Below are 23,310 nucleotides of genomic sequence, written 5' to 3' on the forward strand. Positions count from 1 at the left end.
GGCATGGGCTACATATACAGACTATTAATTGATTACATAAATCATGCACTAATCTCCTTAACCCTGGAGCCTCATTACAGAAACATATCCTAACTGCTTGTCCTATCTTAACTTAAGTTTCAAAGATAGGAAAAATCCTATCTTCCTATTACAGAAGCAATTCCTGTGTCCTATCTTATCTCAGACCTCCTATTTTATCTTAACTTCTTTCTTTCTTTCTGTCTTTCTTCCCCCTGTTCCTTCTTTCCCTTTTCTTTCAATCATACGAGTATTGGGTGCTTGTTTTTTGTTCTACATCCTTTGGATTATTTTGGAACCTTCTGCTTGTCAGCCACCTTTAGCTGTAAAGGTATTGAAGGCATTGAACTATCCTTTCAATATTATTGCACTTACATTAATGTTTTTTGTTCAGTTAGCCTATTTCCACGATATGGTAGCTCAGCTAACCTTATCATAGCTTTCATACTGCACATCAACTCCCTAACCCTATCCCTTGCTTTACCCTAACCAAAATGAAGCCAGACACTGTTGAACTGTAAAAAGAAGTGCACTACAACAAAATGCACAACAAAATGGATGGTGATTCATTCAACAAATGGGCAAGAAAAGGCAAAAATAAATACATCAAGCTTTTAAACAATAACAGCAATTTCATGAAAAGCCTTCATACCCAGATAATTATGCTCTGGCAATGGCCAAACTAACACCCAATACCTAACATGGAAGGCTTTGAGGATATCACTTATTTAAACCGAATTTTAACTCGCCAGCATGCAGTTTGCAGCATGCAGTATTCATCTCCATCGACAAGTACGGTAAAACAGTGATATAGTCATTGTTTCCTCATGGTAAAGTTGCATTTCAAGTCACAAGTCAATTAAAAAAAAAATTAAACCCCAAATCCGCCACCCATGTTTCTCTCTGGATGCTTGCGCAACACCTCTCCTCAAAGGGAGTTCAAGGGAGGGGGGTGGGATGACTCTGAGGTATATAAATTGGGATGCTGAAGCAAAGGATGTTGTATTTCTTTCTTCAGAGAGGCAACCATGCAACTGACTGGCTTCCTTTGCGTGGTACTCTGGTCTGTCAGTGCTGTTGTACTGGCTGATCATCACCAGCCATGCCGTAAGTACTTTTCATTCCTACAGGACACTAAGATCTGATTTATCCACATGGGATACTTAGATCTTATTTACCCATATGGGACACTAAGATCTGATTTATCCACATGGGATACTTAGATCTTATTTACCCACACGGGACACTAAGATCTGATTTATCCACATGGGATACTTAGATCTTATTTACCCATACGGGACATATGGGATACGATGGTCTTATTTATCCATATGGGACACTACGATCGTATTTATCCATATGGGATAAATATTCATATTTATTCATATGGGATACATTCATTCATATGGGATACAAAGATCTCATTTATCCATACGAGATACTTAGATCTTATTTATTCATACAGGACACTAAGATCACTTACATTTTGAGATGCTCAATATTTCAGTAGCAGGCCTTGTACTGATTGAGTAATGGCACTTATTCGCTATACCGTCTTCTCATTCTTTGGACCTACATTATGGTCTTACTTTCACACCCATATTCTTTTAATTTTACACATACATGTAAACCTAGGGTGACTATATTATTTAGTTGTAGATCTACAGAGGCTTGGGGATATGTGTTTTGAATTATTTCCTATCGCATATTAACCACCATCGGTGACTGTTATGCTTGATTTCTATTTCTTTATTGGCTTGTATCTGTTATGTAAACTGGTCTTATTGCTTCGATCAGGTCCTCCTCCACAAATGCACGGAACTCTGTGGGTGGTGAGTATTTATTTGCTCATTCTAAGTGTTATATATACAACTGCAGAGCAAAGTAGTCACATTTATTCAAGGGTCACAAAGCTCAGTTGCTGGTTCCAATTATAGTAAGTAAGCAAGCAAGAAAGTAATTTTGATTTGTATAGCACATTTCCTTCCAAAGTGCTTCACAGTGAAAATAAAGAGTTTAAAAGATGATTCCAACACCAACTACAACTGACACCTCCAGACAGAAGCCAAAACAAAAAGTACACAGACAGACATCATAGTCCTTTATAACTGCTGATGTCCTTTATAACTGCTTCTGAGGGAGTTGGAGCATAGAACAACACAAAAATAATAAAATGCATTTAGTTAATCATGTGCAATAAATTAGACGTATAATATCCCGTCTGTTCACTGATCTGTCTGTCTGTCTGCCTATCTGTCCCTCTGTCTGTTGGTTTATGGTATACGCAAACACAGACCGCGTCTAAAGGGGCCCCTTCTTCTGTTGGGGAATTCAACTACGACTCCCAAGCCAAAAAACTCCACTTCAAAGATGACGAGCTCCACGTCAACAAAACTGACCACCTGGAGATGCTGATTTTCTTTGAAGAGGCAATCCATCTCCTCCCCACATCAATGCCTGTTTTGTTTTTGGAAATCCATTTAATCAGTTAATTTCAATGATTGTTAATGAATTAATTATTTTCTGTTTATTTTTTGTACAGGGCTACTTCTTTGACATTGACAGTCACAACCAGACATGTCACAAAAAGCCCCTTCAGTCAACTTACCACTGTCTGGATATACCTGCCAATGCCACCCACGTGACGGAAGCCTACCTGGGCAGCGAGTTTGTTGGGGATCAGGGCGTTCGCATGAGGAAGTGGAGGAAGAGAGTCCCTGAGTTAGAAGGTGAGTGAATCACCTGTCAATGCCTCAGACAATCTATGACTATGTTTACTTGCACAGCAATAATCTGACTATTGACCTTATTCAGAACATGACATTATTGTGATTATGGGGTTTACATACGTTGTTCATAGAATATTCCATTCATATTTACATTTAGCACAGCATAGTCTGATTATTACTAGCAAAGACGGTTGATTCTGCGGAAGTTTCTGCAATGAAAATTCTAATAGGACATTATAATCTGATTTAGGTGCATATACATGCATACAACACACCTCAGTAATGTGTCTAAGATCAGAATACTCCACCTGTCTTAATTTGATTATTGCTTATTCCGACTATGACGTTATTCGGGTTTAGTTCTAAGGAGACTTTGTGCACATCCCAGGTGCTGAACAAAAAAAGGTCAAGTTTTTTAGGAAAAAAGTTCACACACTCCTTGGTATTCTTTTGTTGAGTTTATTTTCTCATTTGGCACATGACGTTTCGACCTTGGGGTCTTCCTCAGATTCACTTCAAGTTATTCGGGTTTAGGCAATGAGAAAATGCTGTTTACATGGCAGCATCTTGATCGGAATATTGTCTTAATCGGGTTAACATTGGAATATTAATGTCCATGTAAACATACTCAATGTTTAGACAACAATGTACTGATTTGTAATTTGCTATAATGTTTTGGATAAAAGTATCTGCTAAATGAATAAATGTATTTTTTAAATGTAAAAATACAGCCAAAATTATATGATGGTATCCCTCTGACTATGTGTCTGATGATTGTTCTGTCCATGTGTCCATGAACGCAGGGGTTGTGACGGTGGCCACCACGTCCTGTGGCTGTCTCACACTGTCTGCTACCCTGTTTACAGACTCCAACGATGTCCTGGTGTTCAAGTAGGTATCAGAGAATCAGGTGTCAAACAATGTATAAATAATTTTTACAAATTTATCCCAGACAGCAGTATTTGGGCATTTACCTCATTTAACAATTTAGCAGTTATATGTATCAGGGCTCCGAACCGGTTCAAGGAACGAAAACGAAAACCGAAAACGAACTGAATTTTACGGAATTTTACGAGGAGCGGAAACGGAAACGAAAACAAAATGGTCTTCAACTGTTCCGGAACAGAAACGTTATTCTGAAATCCACAAAACCGGTTAATAATGATTAAGAATGATTTCTGCAGTTTGAAAAAAAAAAAACCCAAATAAATGGACATTTGGTCCAAATGTGTATATTTTGTCTTGGTGTTGTAATGTAACCTATCCGTCTGCCACTTCGGATCTTAGGCCAGCTCGTGGCGTAGGCTACTGAAACTGATTTGGAAATTGCTTGTAGCCTATAAGTAATAGCCTATTTTGCCTGTCCACGCTTTGTCGTTTTAAAGTCGGGATTTGAAATGTTTATGCAATTATAGCCTATTCTATGCAAACGGGATTAACGGGAAATTTGAGATAGGCCTTGTCAGCAACAGACAGGTTCGTTTATAAACAGGGTTGGAATTATAGCGCAAGCCTTTGAAGATCTCCATATGGATAAAACTTAGGCTACAACCAGGTAAGGAGTTTAGCACGTATCCAGAAATATTTTATTTGATAAGAAATGATTTATAGGCATAGGTTAGGCCTACAGTAAGTCTGTAGGCTATGGGATGGATAGCCCATCTGAATGTTTTTGGATGCCGCCTGTGATTTATTATTTTTGGGCATAGCTAAGGTATAGGCTAAATCAAGGGGAAATAATGAGTACGTCTATTCTAAAGTCCACAAAAATAGACTTGATAGGCCCGCCAAACACTGCCGGAACTTTAACACCGAACGATATTTTGCGTTCCGAACCGGTTCAGGACCGATATGTTGGTGGCGGAACGCATGCAAGAACGAAAACGTTAAACATAGGCCTACCTGAACCGTTCGGAACGGAACGTTTGAAAAATTATTTTGTTTTCAAGCCCTGATATGTATACATATATCTACATGGAGTAAGACAGTAAATATATTTCCATTACAATTTAAATCTCTTAATGCTGCAAAGGAATTATAAAATATTTGAATACATCTAGGCCACAGAGACCTTGTGAGGTTCTTGTGTGTCCACATGTATATGCAAACCATGAAAAACACTTAGAAAATCTCTTAGTGATCATGCTGTTGTGTAAAATGACTCTCACCTCCTCACATCTCTACCAAAAGAACTTGCCGTGAATAAAGACCCAAACAAATCTATTCTCTCTATTGAATCTAACCAATATCTGGCAGGTCAAGAAATACATAAGTAGTTATATATGTAGTTCATACTGAGCTCTTGCACAGCAAGTCAGTGTTATAACCTTATTTCAACCTCAAGAGAGTCAGACAGCATGTCAGTAAAGCAGTGCCACCTGTCCTTTGATAACCTTTGCTGTGCTGTTTTCGTGCTAATGCTCAGGTCATTTGCATTACCATCTTCCGTGATTCTGCTGCTTCTTAGACAAGACAAATAAAAAACGTTTGCTGAATGTTTATTGGTGTATCTTCACTTGTGCAGTTTTCTTGATGTGGAGACAGAGGTGAAGAACCCAAAGGTCTTTGTGCCTCCCGCCTTCTGTGATGGGGTGGCCATGGAGGAAGAAGCTGACACCTTCTTTGGTCTGTTTCACTGAGATAGTGAAATGCCTGATTGACCGTCACCAGCAAAATCTCAATTGTCTCAACAAATGTTAGGGCCTTTACTTTGGATACACTCCTTGTGTAGATCTTAGTTGTTTTAATGTTCCTGGAAACAAAATAAAATTCTTTCTTGAAAAAAAAAAGTATTGATTATTTTTTTCATTGTTATGGAGTGTGCTCTTCTTTAGATGAATTAACCTGAATAGTACTGGTATTTATACATACACACACACATATATATTTAAAGAGAGAGAGAAGAGAGAAAGAGAGAGAGAAAGAGAGAGAGAACGAGAGAATGACGAAGAAGAGAGAGAGAAGAGAGAAAGAGAGAGAGAACGAGAGAATGACGAAGAAAAAGATTTGTGGTTATCCAAATCCAGATCCAAATCATCTGGAGAGACCTGTGAGCACCCAACTTCAACTGGACGACAGTGTGCTCTCCAGCCACTTCTGTGGCACACTGTGACCGGATATGTGTACCTGGATCTTGCATTTATAAGATCCAAGGTTCTCACTGGTTTCCCTGATACTGATGTTAACTCCATATCTGGATGGAACAGCAGGGTTGTAATGTTCCCCGGGAAGTTGAGCTGTTTTTGTTGCCGTTTTTGGAGCCTGGGCTGTCCACAGAGACCACATTTTTTACAGTGTATTCAGGGGACAGGCAGCTAGCGGATGGTGAGGAGATGTTTGCTGTATGTGACAAAAAATGCCTTTAAATAGATGTGGACATCTGAAAGAAATGCAGTATAAGTTTAAATATTTGCATACAGCATTTGTAGTGTTTATTACATAGATATTGCATACAATATTTGTAGTGTTTATTATTTTTCCTTTCGTTAACATAATTTAAGTAAGATACATCATAATGTACTTTTTATAGCATATGGAAAATGTCTAATTTTGTCAATGTATTTAAGTGTACTGGCCAAAACTAGATGTACCGCATAGCGGTACAAAATATGACCGCCGCTCAGTCCTGTACATCCTTTCCGCGAAAATAAATCACACTAATCAATTTGTCTCCATCTTTTACTCCATCCCCCATCCTTGAAACTTTTGTGTATGCTTGTTTGGCATGCCTGTGTGTGTGTGTGTGTGCGGCTGCACAGAAAGTAGCCTACTGGCGCTGAAAAGGTGAATAGATTGTAGAATAGCCAAAGAAGTTGTAGCATTGTTATAAAACCTTTAAAATCTCTAAACAATCACAAGTAGGGCAGTTCATCACAGTTCATCCATTGCAACTGGATTGATGAAAGGTCACTTACACCTGTAGGCTACATTGTATTTGGGAAAAGCAAAAGGTATCAGCATAATGTTATATTTTTATTTATTTATTTATTTATTTATTTATTTATTAATAAACAAAAACAGCTCTGTCAGTTCCATGCCGTTTTCAACAGCTATCAAAAACAAAGGTCATTTTTGGACAGATGGATTTTTTGTAAATGTTTCTTCTTGTGCATAAGATTTTAGTCATCTTTAGTTCATGTGATACTTTATTGTTAATGCACAAATTAAGTAACAGTAGTCTGAAACGAAATGCTGTTTTACATCTAACCAGTGGTGCAAATAGCTGACATGTCTAAATGGGCCTTTATGAAATGCGTCACTAGACTGTTCATACACATTATAACGGGCCAAAGTTGAAGAGCTGTTGTCCGTTGTTCGTGTTGTCCGTGGTTCGTGCAAATATAGGCTGATTCATGTTCCCTTGCATTGTGTAACTGAGGCTTTCACCAGACCAAGCTCAATCTTTTAAGAAATCAAAAAATACTACAACTACCAAGCTGGAATCAAAGCACATCGATTCCCCTCTCACACCCTGCACGCACTTCAAACAAATAAACAGGCGTCTCAGTCTCACGCATGTATAGGCAAAACTGTATCAGACCGGTGTAACGTTGGTAGCCTAAATCTCATTGCACAGAATGATTTTTGTAGCACGTGCAACAAATGACAGTCGAAAGATACAATTACAGTGCTGCTATCAATTTGCTTGGTATAATCGCATTTATAGTTTTCTACAAATGCAATCAAATTGGCCTCCATCACTCAACCAACGCTAACGGTAACATTATTGTACCCTTATTGATATTATAAGATTAACGTAGGCCTACCTGCAGTAAAAACCAAGCATGTCCGATAAACATTCTCAGATTTATTTTGGCTTCAAGAAGAAATGGGAATTACATTTCATGTGAACATCGTCCTATCCTTATTAGACGTTCTCTACGGTAAACTACAGTCCATGTAGGAAGCATCCATTGTTTTTCCAACCCACTTTTAACTTCCAACAAAATTACGTCTCACTGCAACGATGCGCCATCTAGTGGACAAACGACCACTTATCGCCAATACTGGAAATGCAGCCATGATGATGATGAATATTTGCCTTTCTTTTAATTCTACTGAATTTGTAATTATGTATCGGCCGTTCTAATACCGATAGTACCTGTGTGTGTGTGTGCATGTGTATATGTGTGCACCGCCATCTACAGGCCAATGAGTGTACAGTCACTAAATGTACACATAACCTAAATTATTTTAGACTCCCCCATGGATGAAATTCTACGAAACTTGGCATACCCCCAGAGAATGCCAGGTCAATCATACACATAAAATTTGGTGCAGATTTGAACATCTTAACTGAAGATAGGGGCGATTAAAGCAGAATGATATTGCATTTTCATTTTTTACCGGGGGGGTGCAAATCACAATTGAGTGATTATGGGCCAGATTGATGTGGGCCCTTGAGACCAACATACCATAAAAGATTCTTCATCCTCGGTGCCACGGTTCAGGTAGTTATTTAGGAAAAACTGCTTTTTTTCGGTTCGGGGGGCCCAGCACGGGGGGGCCCAGCACGGGGGGGGGGAGTGGCCCCCGGGGACGAAACAAATTTTTTCCGTAAAAGTCTAGCGGGGCTACATACCCACCAAATTTCATGTGGGTATGTATGTCCCGGGTATCGTTGACCAAAAATTCAGGAAGTAGATGACGGGAAAAAAAAAAAGAAAAAAAGACAATCATTATATGACCGCTTCGCTAGCGGCGGTCATAATTACTGGATAGTGATGATATGAAGACCCAATCAGACCAATGGTAGGAAAAATCAGAACAGAGTTTTATTTACAATGATGCGCATCAAGGGAGAGACAGCATGACTTCACCTAAAGATCCACCAGGTGCTCTAACCAAAGTCCTTTTAGCCAAGTCCCTCCACTCGGCGGCCACATTGCAATGCTTTTTGGGGACTTATCGAGCATCTATTTCGGCAGAAATGTGCGTGCGCAAGGCTTCACGACACCAGCTGTGAGATCACAACACATGATTGGCACAATGTCTTCACAACACACCACATTATCGGCACAATGTCTTCACAACACACCACATGATTGTCTCAATGTATTCACATGTCAACGTTTTCCCGCGGAAAGGGTAGGATATATGTAGACAACTACCATATTGGCGTTACAAATTAACGTATTTCTGTGGAGGATTTTTTGAGCGCTGTGTCTCCTCATTAGAAAGTCTCTGCTCTAGATGGTGATGGTGGTATAGCGTTGGTCATCCCATCTGACGTGGACCACACTGAATCAGATTAGTGCCAACCTGGCAATCTGGAGCAGATAGCTACTGACACAGCCATGCAGAACAGTGAAACACTGCAAAATCATAACATTACCTCTTAAAATATAGTATACCCTATTCTATCTGTTCACATAAATATGTAACTTAACTAAAATTTGGAAAAGTGAAAGATCACCGCACACTGGTGGACTTATTTTGCTGGTTTATTTTTCAGTGAACGACGCGTTTCGCCATTGCTTCATAAGGTTCACTCTTAAAGGAATTATCCGGAGTAAAATGCACTTTAGATAAATTTACGGATGATTAGGAGTACATACGTTGAGTTGACATCAAAATCATGTAATTCGGATGTGTTTTGAGAAAATTCGATTTTACCGTTTTTAGTCAAAACTCGTTAGCCTGGAAGTGACCAGGGCAAGTCATTTCGCCGCTACAAAAAATTCATCAAGCCAGTACCTTTCCGGAAATGTTGCTGCTGCGGCTGGCGTCTTTAGGGGAAAGTCCATAGGAGTCGATTGCCGAGTGTGGAGTAACACGCTCTGGAAATTCACAATTTCGTCGCCGTTTTTTAAAAAAAAAAAAAACCTAGTCCAGCAGTCCAAACAACTTAATTTCAATTTCGAAAGAAATACTTGAAGAATGAATTTCATCAAGCCAGTACCTTTCCGGAAATGTTGCTGCTGATGAAATTCATTCTGGACTCTCTATCCGACCACATAAAGACCTCAGAACTTAAAGGAACCGTATGTAAGAAATGTATTCGATTAATCATAAAATAGCCCTGATATGTCACTAGACATTAAGAAATCATGTTCATTTCAAATACTTATATCACTGACAACAATTGTCTGGCCAGGATATTGTCATTTAAAAAGTGAAGTTGCAGCCCTCAACTGATGTTGATGTTGTCATGTTGTGTTTTGGCCTGATGCGCCACCCTCCACCTACTAATCACAAAGTCAGTAGTGTTTCGGCATCCGGGTTGCCAGCTCTGCCAGTCAGGGGGGAAGGAGAGGGGATACACCGCTCCACAGTAATTTGAAATTGATTGCAGTACCAATTTTGACCACAATCTTACATACGGTTCCTTTAACTTTAAACAACAAAGTATAACAAGAGATTTGTCAAGAGTACACAGATGAGCAGCATACGTTATGTTAATGTAGGACTACTTTAACGGCTCACACGACAACCAAACCTGGCCACCTGAGTGCCCCAGCAGAGGTTACAGTGGAACTCAGTACCATTATTAGACTGCTGCTCACATCAAAACAAACACCAAACATGACTATGTTACAATGGTTGTACATCACAAACATCTTACAGCTCTCTGTTACAGTGGAGGGATGGTTGGCTGAAGTCAGCAATCAGACAGCCAAAGAATGCAGGAGTGATGTTGTGTAAAATACCTAAGCCATGAGGGGTTGCAATGAATGCTAACAGTTCAGGTTATCCCAGACAGGATACTGATGAGAATGCAGGGCACACTGAGGACGAAAGTCCAGTAACAGAACCTGAGGTGAGTGGCCAGCCATTCAGACTGACCAAGAACGAATCCCTTCCTAGAGAGAGGAAGAAACCAAGTTGAGTAAATATGTTACTGATGCTAAGAAAGATTAAGTTTTGATGAACATAGATTACTGTAATAGGTTGATATAATGTACCCCTAACATTCAGGGAAGCAGGAACCTCAACTGAATCAAAATAATGGGTTAGCGTGATGGATGAGGAGATGCAATCACTGAGAGTAAATTACACATTTATCCAATTAAGACTTATTTTGAAGGGTCAACCAGATCTAAATCTAAATCAGTTTTACTGGCATAGTATACTTACATGTACAAGGACTTTGTTCTCTGCATTTTACCCATCTGGGAGTAGTGTACAACACACCCACACACACACAGTGTACACCCATTCATACACACACACTCAGAGCAGTGAGCATTGGGCATTTTTTAAGGACTTTCTTTAAAAATCTCAAATTTCCCTCAGGATGAAGTATCTATCTTTCTATCTATCTATCTATCTATCTATCTATCTATCTATCTATATATCATAACAGTGTTAGTCTTCTGGGTATGCATGAGTCTCCATTCATATGAACTCTGACAACATAATGTCTCTGTTTTGCATCCAGGCAAATGAATTGTTTCAAGAGAGGGAAAGGGCAACATTGGATTGGTAATTTGGAAGCGTGCTTTATTTTCTTCAGATTTCTTCAGTTTGGATAATGTGGCCCCTTGTGTCAACAGTGTCAAAATAACTAGATGTACCGCATAGCGGTACAAAATATGACCGCCGCTCAGTCCTGTACATCCATTCCGCGAAAATAAATCATATTAATGAATTTGTCTCCATCTTCTACTCCATCCCCCACTCTTGAAACTTTTGTGTATGCTTGTTTGGAATGTGTGTTTATGGTCGCACACAAAGTAGCCTACTGGCTGCAAAGGTGAATAGATTTGTAGCACTTGCCAAACAATTTGTAGCATTGTTATAAAACCTTTAAAATATCTAAACAATCACAAGTAGGGCAGTTCATCACAGTCCATCCATTGCAACTGGACTGATGAAAGGTACACCTGTAGGCTACATTGTATTTGGGAAAAGGTATAATGTATTTATTTATTTATTATTAAACAAAACAATCCCTGTTTTGTTCCATGCAGTCAGTTCCATGCAGTTTTCAACAGCTATCAAGAAGAGAGGTCATGTCATGGATTTTTGTAAATGTTTCTTCTTCTACATATGCATAAGTTTAGTCATCTAGTTCATATGATATTCAGCTTTATTGCACAAATTAAATACCAGTAGTCTAAAACAAAATGCCGTTTTACCCAGTGGTGCAAATAACTGACATGGCCAATAGGGCCTTCATGAAATGCGTTGCTAGACTGTTCATACACATTTTAACGGGCCAAGTTGAAGAGCTACTGTCCATTATTGTTTGTGCAAATAATATGCTGATTCATGTTCCCTTGCATTTTGCAACTATGAGGTCCATGGTTAGTCTGGCTTTCGCCAGACCAAGCTCAATCTTTTAAGAAATCGAAAAGGAATCGCCGGCATATCAGGCTGAGTTCACCCAGCCTAGTCCATGGTAGGCGCCCGATAGAAATATTGTTTAATTTTGTATTGTTTAATTAAATGCAAAAATGCATAGAGGGAATTATGACAAAACCGTGACTGTTAACAAACTATAGGCTATATAAGGTAGGCCCTATGCTAGGCCTATTACACAACATAAATTGTCACTAGGCTATGCTGGCGACCCAAATAAAATCTTCTTTGGGAACCAATGGCTTACAGTATCAAGCGGACTTAAGCTGCCACCTCTTGGCGAAAAGTTAATAGTTTTGCATATCAGTAGTAATACATTTCACGCAGCTGTGTGAATCACGGAAAGCGACACTTCTAAATGGAACCCAACCCACTGTACAGTAGCTCAAGGTCTGTGGCTAAAGCAGCCATAATGAAAGCGTTATCATTGTTTGGATACTTCACACACACGTGTTTTTAATCGCATAGACTACTACTACCAAGCTGGAATCAAAGCACGTCGACTCCCCTCTCACACCCTAAACACAGGCACTTCGAACAAACAAAAAACGTCTCAGTCTCACTGCCATAGGCAAAACTGTATTGGACCGGTGTAACGTTGGTACTAAATCCAAAGATTGTTAAGGCGGAGCAAGATACTTCGTCGTAGTTCATGTCTATGGACGCGAAATGGGGATCGAATCCTGTCTGCAAAAGAGGCGGTCGATGACGATTGATTGGCGTAGGTTGCAACCGCCAACAGCAGCTGCATAAATAACCGGCACACCTGATATAAGGTTGATTTTCTCCAGACTGGAATGCTCAAAAATGCTAAAAATGTACCTGAAATGTTCAGAAGGGTTTGAGGATCATGAAAACGTGCCTGAAATTCACATTCCTAACTCTATAGAACCAAGACCTTAGCATATGTGGTGAAATTCTGAGCTATGCCCATAGACTTCAATGGAGCAGTCGCTGCCTCTGCTCTGCATAAAGGGGGATTTTGACCCCCCCCTCGTGCGATCCGGGTTCCCGGAAGTGGCTCCTGATGAAACATCTTGCTCCGCCTCAGAGAATGTCTAATAAGGGGAGAACTGCCACTCTCGGAAAACTTCCGGTTTCTGAACTGGTTGCAGTTCCTTCTGTGGTTCCACATGAGGGCGCTCGTCCACGAGTGCAGAATGCATGGAGGTCTATGGAGCTGTACCCCTCAAAATCCACTTGGGATATAATTTTTTTTCAAGTAATTTGAGTATTGCATTCGAAAGGAGAGGCAAAGAAAATACACTTGGTTGAGTATTATATTTTTTAAAGTCACTTAATTGCTCTAGAAAGCCTTTCAAATGTGTCAATGACGTCATTCATTAGCACAATGCTAGCGTGTTATGTGCAACAACGACCCAACCTGTAAGAAATCAAAAGGACATAAGTACTCGTTCATTCAACTTTTGACCTATAACCCATGTTGAAGTTATACAAACTACAATCAAATCTGAGATTTGTCAACGACAATCAGATGAAGGAGACCAATTTAGCTGTCTAGCTCCATTGACTCCCATTCATTCTGCACTCATGGCGATCGCCCCCAGTGGAACTCTGGTGGAACTGCATCCAAAATTCGGTACAATGGGACTTAATACGGAGTGGCAAGGCTCTCCGTAGACGGGCTCTGTCCGCCTTAACAATCTTTGCTAAATCATCCATCGCAAAGAATGATTTTTGTAGCACGCGCAACAAATATGTGTAGGTACAGCCCTGCCCTGGATACATCTCTCAACGTGCGCTCTAAAACATTTGGTTTAAATGTAGATCACGGGTGCGTTAATAAATCTAAATTGCGGCGAGTATACACAAATTTTTCACTTTGACGAATTTCTGTAGTTTCAGTCCTAGTTACTTTACTTTTAGCCATGCTCTTCCTTACTTGAATCACCTTTGAAAATAGAGGATTGAAGTAGCCTATATGGGTGTTTGGGAATGAACGTTGACTCAGATGCTTTTTGAGACTTTGAGCTAAATGTCCCAGCCAGGTGTTTAGGATGCATCATAGACAGGTTATCTTTCAGGTAGCCTATATATTTTCCATTAGAAAACCATCACGTAGCGAACGTGTTGTGGCTAACTCACTTAGCTCCTGTTAGTAGCCTAGGTTATGGTCATAAGCAAATGAGATGACAGTCAAAAGATGCAATTAGTGCTGTTATCAATTTTCTTGGTAGCCTATAACCGCATGGCATCAATAATCAAATTGGCCTCCATCACTCAACCAATGCTAACGGTAACATTATTGTATCTAGTACTACCTACTCTAGGCTATTGATATAACTTAAGATTAACGTAGCCTACCTGCAGTAAAAACCAACCAAGCATGTCCGATAAACATTCTCAGATTCATTTCGGCTTCAAGAAGAAATGGGAGTTACATGTCATGCAGAAATCATCCTACCCTTATTAGACGTTCTCTGCGGTAAACTACAGTCTTGTCCTTGTAGGAAGCATAGTGTCTTTCCAACCCACTTTAGATTAACTTCCAACAAAATTACGTCTCACTGCAACGATGCGCCATCTGGTGGACAAACGACTACGTGACACCAATACTGGAAATGCAGCCAAATTATCGTGATGAATATTTGGTTTTCCTTTAATCCTGCTGAATTTGTAATTATGTATCGCCCTTTGTAATTGCCGATACTGATGTGCATGCCTGTGTGCGTGTGTATATGTGTGCACCACCATCTACAGGCCAATGAGTGTACAGTCACTAAATGTACACATAACTTAATTTTTAGACCCCCATGGATGAAATTCTACGAAACTTTCACATCTTAACTGAAACATAACATCTTAACTGAAGAGAGGGGCGATTAAAGCAGAATGATATTGCATTTTCATTTTTTACCGGGGGGGTGCAAATCACAAATGAGTGATTATGGGCTAGGTTGATGTGGGCCCTTGAGACCAACATACCATAAACATTTCTTCATCCTCGGTGCCACGGTTCAGGTAGTTATTTAGGAAAAACTGCATTTTTTTGGGTTTCTGGGGCCCAGCCCAGGAGGCCTCCGGGGACCAAACAAAATTTTTCCGTAAAAGTCTAGTGGGGCTACATACCCACCACATTTCATGTGCCCTGGTGGTTCGGTGTCCCGGGTATAGTTGACCAAAAATTCAGGAAGTAGAAATAGAAAAAAAAAAAACAACTTTGACAATCCCTATAGCCCTAGCTTCGCTAGCGGCGGTCATAATTGGTAATAGGATAACCCAAAATGTTTTACTGTAAGTTGCAGGTAAAGGGCAGTACAGGTCAAGAGATGTGTATCAATGCAGATGTGGAGTTCATCATGCAGGACTGAGGACTGGAATCAGCAGGGTGTGTTTTTTTGTCTTTTTAGTTGATTGACAATATGCTGTCTGAAGGCTCCTTTGTTGAGCTTGCCATGGCACCAATCCTCTCCTCTCTCTGTAGGACTGTTATGCAACATCATCCCACTCTGGTTCACAAAGGAGGTGGTGGTGGTGGTGGTGCGGTTATGAGTATAAGAGGTGGAGAGTTTGGACCGCTCCCTTCTGAACTGCAGCTCAGTTAAGAGGGCAACAATGTCTAAGGTTGGATTTCTCTGTTTGGTATCTTGCTGCATCATTGTTGTAGTTTTTGCTGAAAGTAAACAGCCATGCCGTAAGTATATCTCTTGTCACCATATGTCGATTTTTAAAAAGTTAAATATGTACACTGCTAAAAGTTTGGAGGTAGATGCAAAATGCATATTTATATATTGTGGGCTTAGCAGATTAATGTAGGGGCAGATGTATATTGTAGATTTCTCTTATCTGTAGAATTCAGATGTATCTCTCTTGTAACAATGTGCAACCATATACAAGCGGGTTAGTCTCAATGATTCACATTTTCTGATGTCATCCCATGTTGCTGAGTGACATTTGAATGAGTTGACGGTCATATTCAAATTTGCAGTGGTCTCTTAAGAAGGACCCATGGAGTGATCAATTCCCCAACATTCCAACAAAAAAAATCGAATAACTCCCAACAATCTTACCAAATGTATGTTTAAAATTTAGCTTTTGTCTGTTATGTTAATGTTTTTTTCTCTGTTTAATGTTATGTACTTCTTTTGGTTGTTTTGTCAGAGCCACCACCACTAACAAGTGGGTATCTTTGGATGGTAAGTATTTATTTGTAGGGCAAATTATAAGGAGAACAAATGGAATGTTGTTCAGTTAGCTGGCACAAATATGGCTCTCTTGTTTATCAGTTCTCCTTTTCTGCCTCTGACCCCCCTCTCACACACACACACACACACACACACACACACACACACACACACACACACACACACACACAGACTGCTGCTAAAGGGTTGGAGGCAGGAGGAGGGCCATTCAGCTATGATTCTCCAGGGAAACGACTCCGATTCAGAGACAATGAGGCACTGCTCATGAAGAAGGCCAAATACCTAGATGTCCTGTTTTTATTTGAAGAGGTACAAATATGAATGATGAATATGAATAAGTCAATGAAAATGTCGCACAAAACAAAATCAAAACATTCAATTCTAAAATGTAGTCTTTGTTCCAAACCCAGGGGGGTATTCCAGGTATGTGGTTTAGTGACAAGCTTGGGTAGGTTAACCCAGAGTAAGTGGTAAACTTCCTAATAGAAGAGCTGTATGGCTTCATTCTCCAATAGGGCTCTTGTTGTAGGAGGTTTACCACTTACCCAGTTAACTTACCCAGGTTTGTCACTAAACCACATACTTGGAATGCCCTTCTGGCTTGATAAACTGCATGTCTCTCCACTCCTTCCCACCGTCTCATTCCTCTGTGTCTAGGGCATTTTCTATGAGATAGACAGCAAAACCAGCACTTGCAAGAAAAGGCCTTTGCAATCAACGCTTCATCCTATGGAGATCCAACCAAACATGACGATCGTGGGAGACATGTATATGGGCAGCAGAGTAGACAGTGGGCAAGGGCTCAGTATGAAGAACTGGCTGATGGTGGCACCGCAACTTAATGGTGAGTGAATCCATGACTATATGTATATATACTTAATATATACTGACTAAGCAAACCAATGACTTGGATAGAGATGGAATGAGTGAATCAGAGATGAGTTTGTGGTTGTTTCGGCAGTCTCCCTCATATTGATAGCAGCTCCAGGACTCCCACTTTTAGATTCAACATTGCGGATTCAGGAGTGAACGAGCAAAAGCTCATGAACAAGAGTGAGAATGTGTGACTAACCGCACGAGAGAGAGAGAGAGAGAGAGAGAGAGAGAGAGAGACAGAGAGAGAGATGGAGGTTGCAGAGACTGTGTGATGTATGTCAGGTTGGGGGGATGTGGGGTTGGGTGATGAGGTTATGGGCGATCTCCTGGAAATGGGAGGGCTTCTGTGGGGCAGCCGTGGCCTACTGGTTAGGGCTTAGGACTTGTAACCGGAGGGTTGCCGGTTCGAACTCCGACTAGTAGGAATGGCTGAAGTGCCCTTGAGCAAGGCACCTAACCCCTCACTGCGTCGGGATTAGTGTGTGCTTTACCCCACTGTGTGTTCACTGTGTGCTGAGTGTGTTTCACTAATTCACGGATTGGGATAAATGCAGAGACCAAACCACCAAGGATCAAAAGAGTATATATACTTATATATACTTGTGTTGGACATGAAGAGAGCTGCCTCCGTGAACTGCCTCCGAGAACTTCCTCCATGAAATGACTTTCTGCAGGTTGGGATGTCTGTTAGGATGCAGATTTGCCTTGCTACTGTTTGTATTGTTGGTGATGGTCTCTTTGTGTGCGATCCACAGGTGTGTTTGTAGTCAGCACCAGCACTGTTGGCTGCCTCACACTTAGTTCAGTGCTGTTCACTCAGTCAAAGGACCTGCTTATATTCAGGTGAGCAGTTCTACTTTTCAATTTGCATTTGTTATGGTCTTGTTGTGCAGCTCTGAGTATATGTTTTCCTCTCTTATTGTCTCTCTCCAGTTTTCTTGAGGTTGTTAAAGAAGTGAAGGACCCACAGGTGTTTGTGCCTCCAACATTCTGTGATGATGTGCCTTTGGAACCTGAAGGAAATACCTTTTTTGGGTTCTTCTTAAACCAAGCACACCTTTCATGAAGCCCGTACACGCTCTGTGAAGCATGCAGATAGAGTCCCTTTTTGGTTGATAGTATGTTTGCTGTCTGATATGACCATTTGCTAAACCTCACTTTTAAGTGAAAGGTTTCATATTCATTTTTAATGCTTATAAGAATTGCATTGATGTGCAGATTAATGAATATACCTAGATGTCCTGTATATTCAATGAATTAATATACAACTGCTTTCTGTAAGTTTGAAAATCTACACACTACTTTCTTCATTCCAATGAAAACTGTGAAACTGACAATAAAAAAGTTTTTTTATTCTGTCAGAGTGGACATGTGTGAGGGAATTTGTGTTGATGTGTTTATGGTGATTAATGTAAAATGAAATAAGACCAGGTTCCAGTCCAGAAGCCTACAAAAATCCAAAAGGAGCCCTTTAGCTCTGCAAGCTCAATGCTCCGGAGGCTGAATGAAATTCAACATTCAATATATTTTACCGTCATTTGCGCAGGTAAAGGACAGTACAGGTACATTAGTATTCTAAATGGATTTCCTCCAACAGTCTTGTACATCTCTCACAGTGTCAGATTTTGTAAATGCGGGAAAGAGAGGTAATTAAAAGTAACAAGTAGAAACTACACAGTATATAAAAATACACAGTATAACGATTTATACATGATACACTGAATGATGAACTATTGCAATGTACAATAGACTGGGGAGCGTGAGAGGGAGTAATTTAGTGGAATAGAAAAAGCCCAGTAAGCAAAGTGTGGGTGTAGTGAGGAGTTAAGATGCAGTCAGCGATTGCACAGGAAGTCACGTTTGTTTATGCTTATGTTTATATTTAAAATGATTAGCAGATACTTTTGTCCAAAATAACGTACATTATATTTTAACTAAGGACCGAACGAAACACATCAGAGAGGTAGCTCACTTCTCCTTTCAGTATTCCCAGAGAAACTCCACACAGGATTTTGTTTTTGTTTAGGGGACAGGCTGCCCCCACTTTGTTTGTTTGCTGTTTTCTGAGCCTGAGCTGTACAGAGACTGTTTATTTTTTTTACAGTGTACTCACGGAATGGGCAGCAGGCTGACCATGAGGGGATGATTTCTGAATGTGACAAAAAATTTTAGTGGCTTGAAATTGTATATGATCGCTGATTGCACCTTTAAGTCTGTTTATGAACAGCATAGGGGTTGTGATATTCTTCCTGCCTTAACTTTTTAAGCAACGTTTCAGCCTGACAGTGTTCCCTAATAGCTGTTATGGAAACGTGCCTTGTGAGGATACTGAGAGAGTGAATTGGGCGGTGACAATTACTGAGGATGCTGAAATTGTGTATGATCGCTGATTGCACCTTGTTTATGGACAACATAGGGGTTGTGATATCCTTCCTGCCTTAACGTTTTAAGCGTATTAGCCAGTGTTCCATAAAAGCTGTTGTGGAAACGTGCCTTGTGACTCCGATGCTCTCAGGTCTGTGGGATCTCAGGTTGAAGTCTGAGTGAGTTGGGTGGTGGCAATCACTGCTCAGAGTGAGTTGGGTTGTGGCAATCACTGAGGATGCTCTGTGCTTTTATCCTGTGGTGCAGTGTGTGTGTGTGTGTGTGTGTGTGGGTGTGGGTGGGGGGGAGCACCTTGAAAGAGATTTCCTCTCAGCGTGTGTGATTTTTCTAAACCACACAGTGATGCCGGTGGCGAGAATGCTCTCAATAAATCCTCTGTAGGCCTGGCTGGTAGGGGACTGACCTTAGAGTCCAGCCTGTGCTTTTTTCCCTTTTGCCAGTGCAATAGAGATATTGAACCTCTTCAGTGTCACAAAAAGCAGTCTACTTTGACGTTAGATGTGGTAAATGTAACAATAGGTATAGTAGAACAAAGCAGTTCCACGAACTGTCCACTGCGAAATTAGCTCTACTAACTACCCCACCTCCACGAGCACCCCTGTGGCACCAATCCTCTTTAACACGGTTCTGCAACATCGTCCCATACTGGCTGATAAAGTGGGTGGGTGTTTTGAGAGGTATAAGTGGGGAAAGTTTGGACCGCTCCCTTCTAAACTGCAGCTCAGTTAAGAGGGAAACAATGTCTAAGTTTGGACTCCTTTGTTTGGCAGCTTGGTGCATCATTGTTGTGGGGTTTGCTGAAAGTAAAAATCCATGTCGTAAGTATATTGTTTCACCATTTTGTCTGATTTTGTTGATTTTTAGGGTTAAATATATACTCTAGTTATGCTTAGCTTAAATACATACTCTAGTTAAGCTTAGTGTATTATACTCACCAACATAGTTAAGCTGTGGTAACCATGTACTGTATAATTAAAATAAGATGCTCTTTGGCTGAGCAGATGAGTATAGGTTTACTGTCTATTATGGATGCCACTCATATTCCAAATCATCTTACTAAACTGAATGGATGTTCAAGTGTAGTCTTTAGCCTTTGCTTGTTATGCATGCAGATTTACTCTTGTCAACATGCTTTTTTGCCAGAGCCACCACCATTAACTAGTGGAATTCTTTTTGTGGTGAGTATTTATTTATTTGTAGGGCACATTCTTTGGAGACACACAAAGCAATAATAATACGAAACTGGTGCTCAGGAAGCTGCCGCAATTGCTCTCTTGCCCTCCCACCCTTTTCCCCCTGTGACCTCTCCCCCACTTACACACACACACACACACACACACTCACACCCACATACACACAGACTGCTGCTAAAGGATTGCAGGCAGGAGGAGGCCAATTCAACTATGATTCTCCAGGGAAACGAGTTCGATTCACAGACAGCGAGAAAATTGTGAAGAAGGCAAAATACCTAGATGTCCTGTTTCTATTTGAAGAGGTAAAATATACTACAGGTACATTGTATGACTGTCACACATACATATTAATGTATGGACCAACTGGTCTATATATCTTGCTTTTTGTTCTCCTGCAAATAGTGGAAACTACTTAGTAGGAGCTGTCAACACGTTGTTTGTACAGTATGCCGTCATGATACAACAACTGAATATTTGTTTTGCCGTCCATATTTTTTCCATATTCTGATCTCAAAGCACACAAACACACAATAACACCATTGAAAAACAATATTTATGCTGCAAAACTTTTGAGAGGCAGTGTGATTGGCCAAAGAAGTCATACATCTCACAAACTGGCCATTTAGACATGCTATTATGTAGAACGTTGACATTATATCTGTGGCATTTAACTGTCTAAAATGACAATGGTATCGTTTAACATTATATTGTCCAAAAAATAATTGTGACAGGTTTTGTTCTCCTGGTGAACTGCACGTCTCTCCTCAACCTTTCCTCATCGATCCTCATATGTCACACCATTCTCTTTGTCTATCTCTCTCTGGGTTTGTTTGTCTGTCTCTCTCTATCTCTCTCTGTCTCTCTCTCTCTGTGTTTAGGGCATTTTCTATGAGATCGACAACAAAACCAGCACTTGCAAGAAAAGGCCTTTACTATCAACGCTTCATCCTATGGAGATCCAACCAAACATGACAGACCTCGGAGACATGTATATGGGCAGCAGAATAGACAGTGGCCAAGGGCTCAGTATGAAAAACTGGGTGGAGATGGTACCGCAACTTAATGGTGAGTGAATCCATAACTAATGACTGGGATAGAGAAGGAATAAGAGACTCTGTGAGAAATGATGAGTGTGTGTACTGTACTCATATTCCACAAAGTGTATGATTTCACACACATTAGTAATCCTTTTATTTATGATATGTTATACAGGCATGTATGCATGTTAGCAGAATGGGTGGGTGGGGGGTTATGGATACCTACTGGAAATGGGAGGGCTTCCTCCTTGAAATGACTTTCTGCAGGTTGGGGTGTCTGTTAGCATGCAGATTTGTCTTGATACTGTGTGCCCGAGTGTTAGTGTTGGTGATGTTCATGTCTCTTTGTATGCAATCCACAGGTGCCTTTTCAGTCGCCGTTAGCAAAGTTGGCTGCCTCACTCTTAGCTCAGTGCTGTTCACTCAATCAAAGGACCTGCTGATATTCAGGTGAGCAGATCTACCTTTCAATTTGTATTTATTTGAGATCACATTTTACATATATGGTACAAAACATACTATTTAGCAGTGTTTTTGTCACTACATGTATTTGTTATGGTCTTGTTGTGCAGCTCTGAGTATATGTACATCTCTTATTGTCTCTCTCCAGTTTTCTTGAGGTTGTTAAAGAAGTGAAGGACCCACAGGCGTTTGTGCCTCCAACATTCTGTGATGATGTGCCTTTGGAACCTAAAGGAAATACCTTTTTCGGGTTCTTCTTAAACCAAGCATAAAGACATAATTCCTGTTTGGTTCACAGTATGTTTGCAGTCAGCTCAAACAATCTAACCCATAGCTTTAAGGGAAATGTTTCATATTAGTTCTTCATGCAAATAAATAAATTATGCATTTTACAACACATTGTTCATATACATACATACACAGATATATATACATATATCTTGCATTACAATCTAGTAGAGTTAAGTTTTAATGTACCACATTGTTCATAGAATAATCAATGATCCTTCTCACCCAAGCCACCACTTTTTCCAGCTTCCAGCCTTTTAGCCTACTTTATTTCTGAGAATAAAATTCTACAACAGAAGCCTAATAAAGGCCTGCCTCGAATATGACCCGGCCCCAAATAAAGACCTATGGGCCTAAGTAAATAAAAGACCCCGGTCACAATTTCAGGATTTACGGTAGGCCTATCTATCTATCTATCTATCTATCTATCTATCTATCTATCTATATCACCACGTTCACCTGACTCAAGAGCGAACATAATATGTAAAGTCTTGTAGTCGACTAATAGACTCCTGCAACAAAACTATCCGGGAAAGAGTTGACTTCTTTGTTCTATGTAGGCTAGGTCAGTGTTTTTCAACCACTGTGCCGGGTTACACTAGTGTGCTGTGAGAGATCATCAGGTGTGCCGCAGAAAATTACCCAAATGTCACTCACTGGTCCAGAAAAGCAACTGTTGCATCAAAGAATTTATAACCACATGCTCTCATTGATTGTATGATTGCACTATTTATGGTATGGTATGGTATTTTATGGTATGCAGGCATTGTACATCGGGGGCCCCATCACAAAATCATCACATATCCAGTTCATAACAACAATTAAATTAGATATAGTCACCTACAACAACTTT

At 40.2% G+C, this 23,310-nt stretch overlaps 3 protein-coding genes across 3 annotated transcripts; all 3 read left to right on the top strand.

Annotated features, from left to right (window-relative positions):
* The first annotated feature begins 1,015 nt into the window (after positions 1 to 1,015).
* On the top strand, positions 1,016 to 5,536 carry LOC125310397 (ependymin). Its single transcript, XM_048267769.1, has 6 exons — positions 1,016 to 1,125; positions 1,816 to 1,850; positions 2,313 to 2,447; positions 2,561 to 2,747; positions 3,551 to 3,638; positions 5,272 to 5,536. Exons 1-6 carry the CDS (start codon positions 1,047 to 1,049, stop codon positions 5,384 to 5,386), a joined length of 639 nt encoding a protein of 212 aa, XP_048123726.1. The 5' UTR covers positions 1,016 to 1,046; the 3' UTR covers positions 5,387 to 5,536.
* Positions 5,537 to 15,551: 10,015 nt separating this feature from the next.
* LOC125291024 (ependymin-like) lies at positions 15,552 to 18,453 on the top strand. Its single transcript, XM_048237539.1, has 6 exons — positions 15,552 to 15,705; positions 16,173 to 16,207; positions 16,388 to 16,525; positions 16,874 to 17,060; positions 17,848 to 17,935; positions 18,026 to 18,453. Exons 1-6 carry the CDS (start codon positions 15,627 to 15,629, stop codon positions 18,156 to 18,158), a joined length of 660 nt encoding a protein of 219 aa, XP_048093496.1. The 5' UTR covers positions 15,552 to 15,626; the 3' UTR covers positions 18,159 to 18,453.
* A 1,707-nt stretch (positions 18,454 to 20,160) lies between these two features.
* Positions 20,161 to 22,983, top strand: LOC125291025 (ependymin-like). Its single transcript, XM_048237540.1, has 6 exons — positions 20,161 to 20,295; positions 20,621 to 20,655; positions 20,838 to 20,972; positions 21,549 to 21,735; positions 22,070 to 22,157; positions 22,318 to 22,983. The coding sequence occupies exons 1-6, from the start codon at positions 20,217 to 20,219 to the stop codon at positions 22,439 to 22,441; spliced, it is 648 nt and encodes a 215-aa protein (XP_048093497.1). The 5' UTR covers positions 20,161 to 20,216; the 3' UTR covers positions 22,442 to 22,983.
* The last annotated feature ends 327 nt before the right edge of the window (positions 22,984 to 23,310 follow it).

This window comes from Alosa alosa, chromosome 2, assembly GCF_017589495.1.
Source record: "Alosa alosa isolate M-15738 ecotype Scorff River chromosome 2, AALO_Geno_1.1, whole genome shotgun sequence".
Lineage (NCBI taxonomy): Eukaryota > Metazoa > Chordata > Actinopteri > Clupeiformes > Clupeidae > Alosa > Alosa alosa.

What these genes read in the sequence shown, in the direction of transcription:
- LOC125291024 (XM_048237539.1), top strand. Translation starts at nt 15,627, where the DNA reads ATGTCTAAGGTTGGATTTCTCTGTTTGGTATCTTGCTGCATCATTGTT. An exon ending in TCCTGTTTTTATTTGAAGAG is followed by an intron (nt 16,526 to 16,873) that starts GTACAAATATGA and finishes CTCTGTGTCTAG; the next exon opens with GGCATTTTCTATGAGATAGA. An exon ending in AAGGACCTGCTTATATTCAG is followed by an intron (nt 17,936 to 18,025) that starts GTGAGCAGTTCT and finishes GTCTCTCTCCAG; the next exon opens with TTTTCTTGAGGTTGTTAAAG.
- LOC125291025 (XM_048237540.1), top strand. Translation starts at nt 20,217, where the DNA reads ATGTCTAAGTTTGGACTCCTTTGTTTGGCAGCTTGGTGCATCATTGTT. An exon ending in GATGGTACCGCAACTTAATG is followed by an intron (nt 21,736 to 22,069) that starts GTGAGTGAATCC and finishes TGCAATCCACAG; the next exon opens with GTGCCTTTTCAGTCGCCGTT. An exon ending in AAGGACCTGCTGATATTCAG is followed by an intron (nt 22,158 to 22,317) that starts GTGAGCAGATCT and finishes GTCTCTCTCCAG; the next exon opens with TTTTCTTGAGGTTGTTAAAG.
- LOC125310397 (XM_048267769.1), top strand. Translation starts at nt 1,047, where the DNA reads ATGCAACTGACTGGCTTCCTTTGCGTGGTACTCTGGTCTGTCAGTGCT. An exon ending in TGATCATCACCAGCCATGCC is followed by an intron (nt 1,126 to 1,815) that starts GTAAGTACTTTT and finishes TGCTTCGATCAG; the next exon opens with GTCCTCCTCCACAAATGCAC. An exon ending in TGCACGGAACTCTGTGGGTG is followed by an intron (nt 1,851 to 2,312) that starts GTGAGTATTTAT and finishes ACGCAAACACAG; the next exon opens with ACCGCGTCTAAAGGGGCCCC.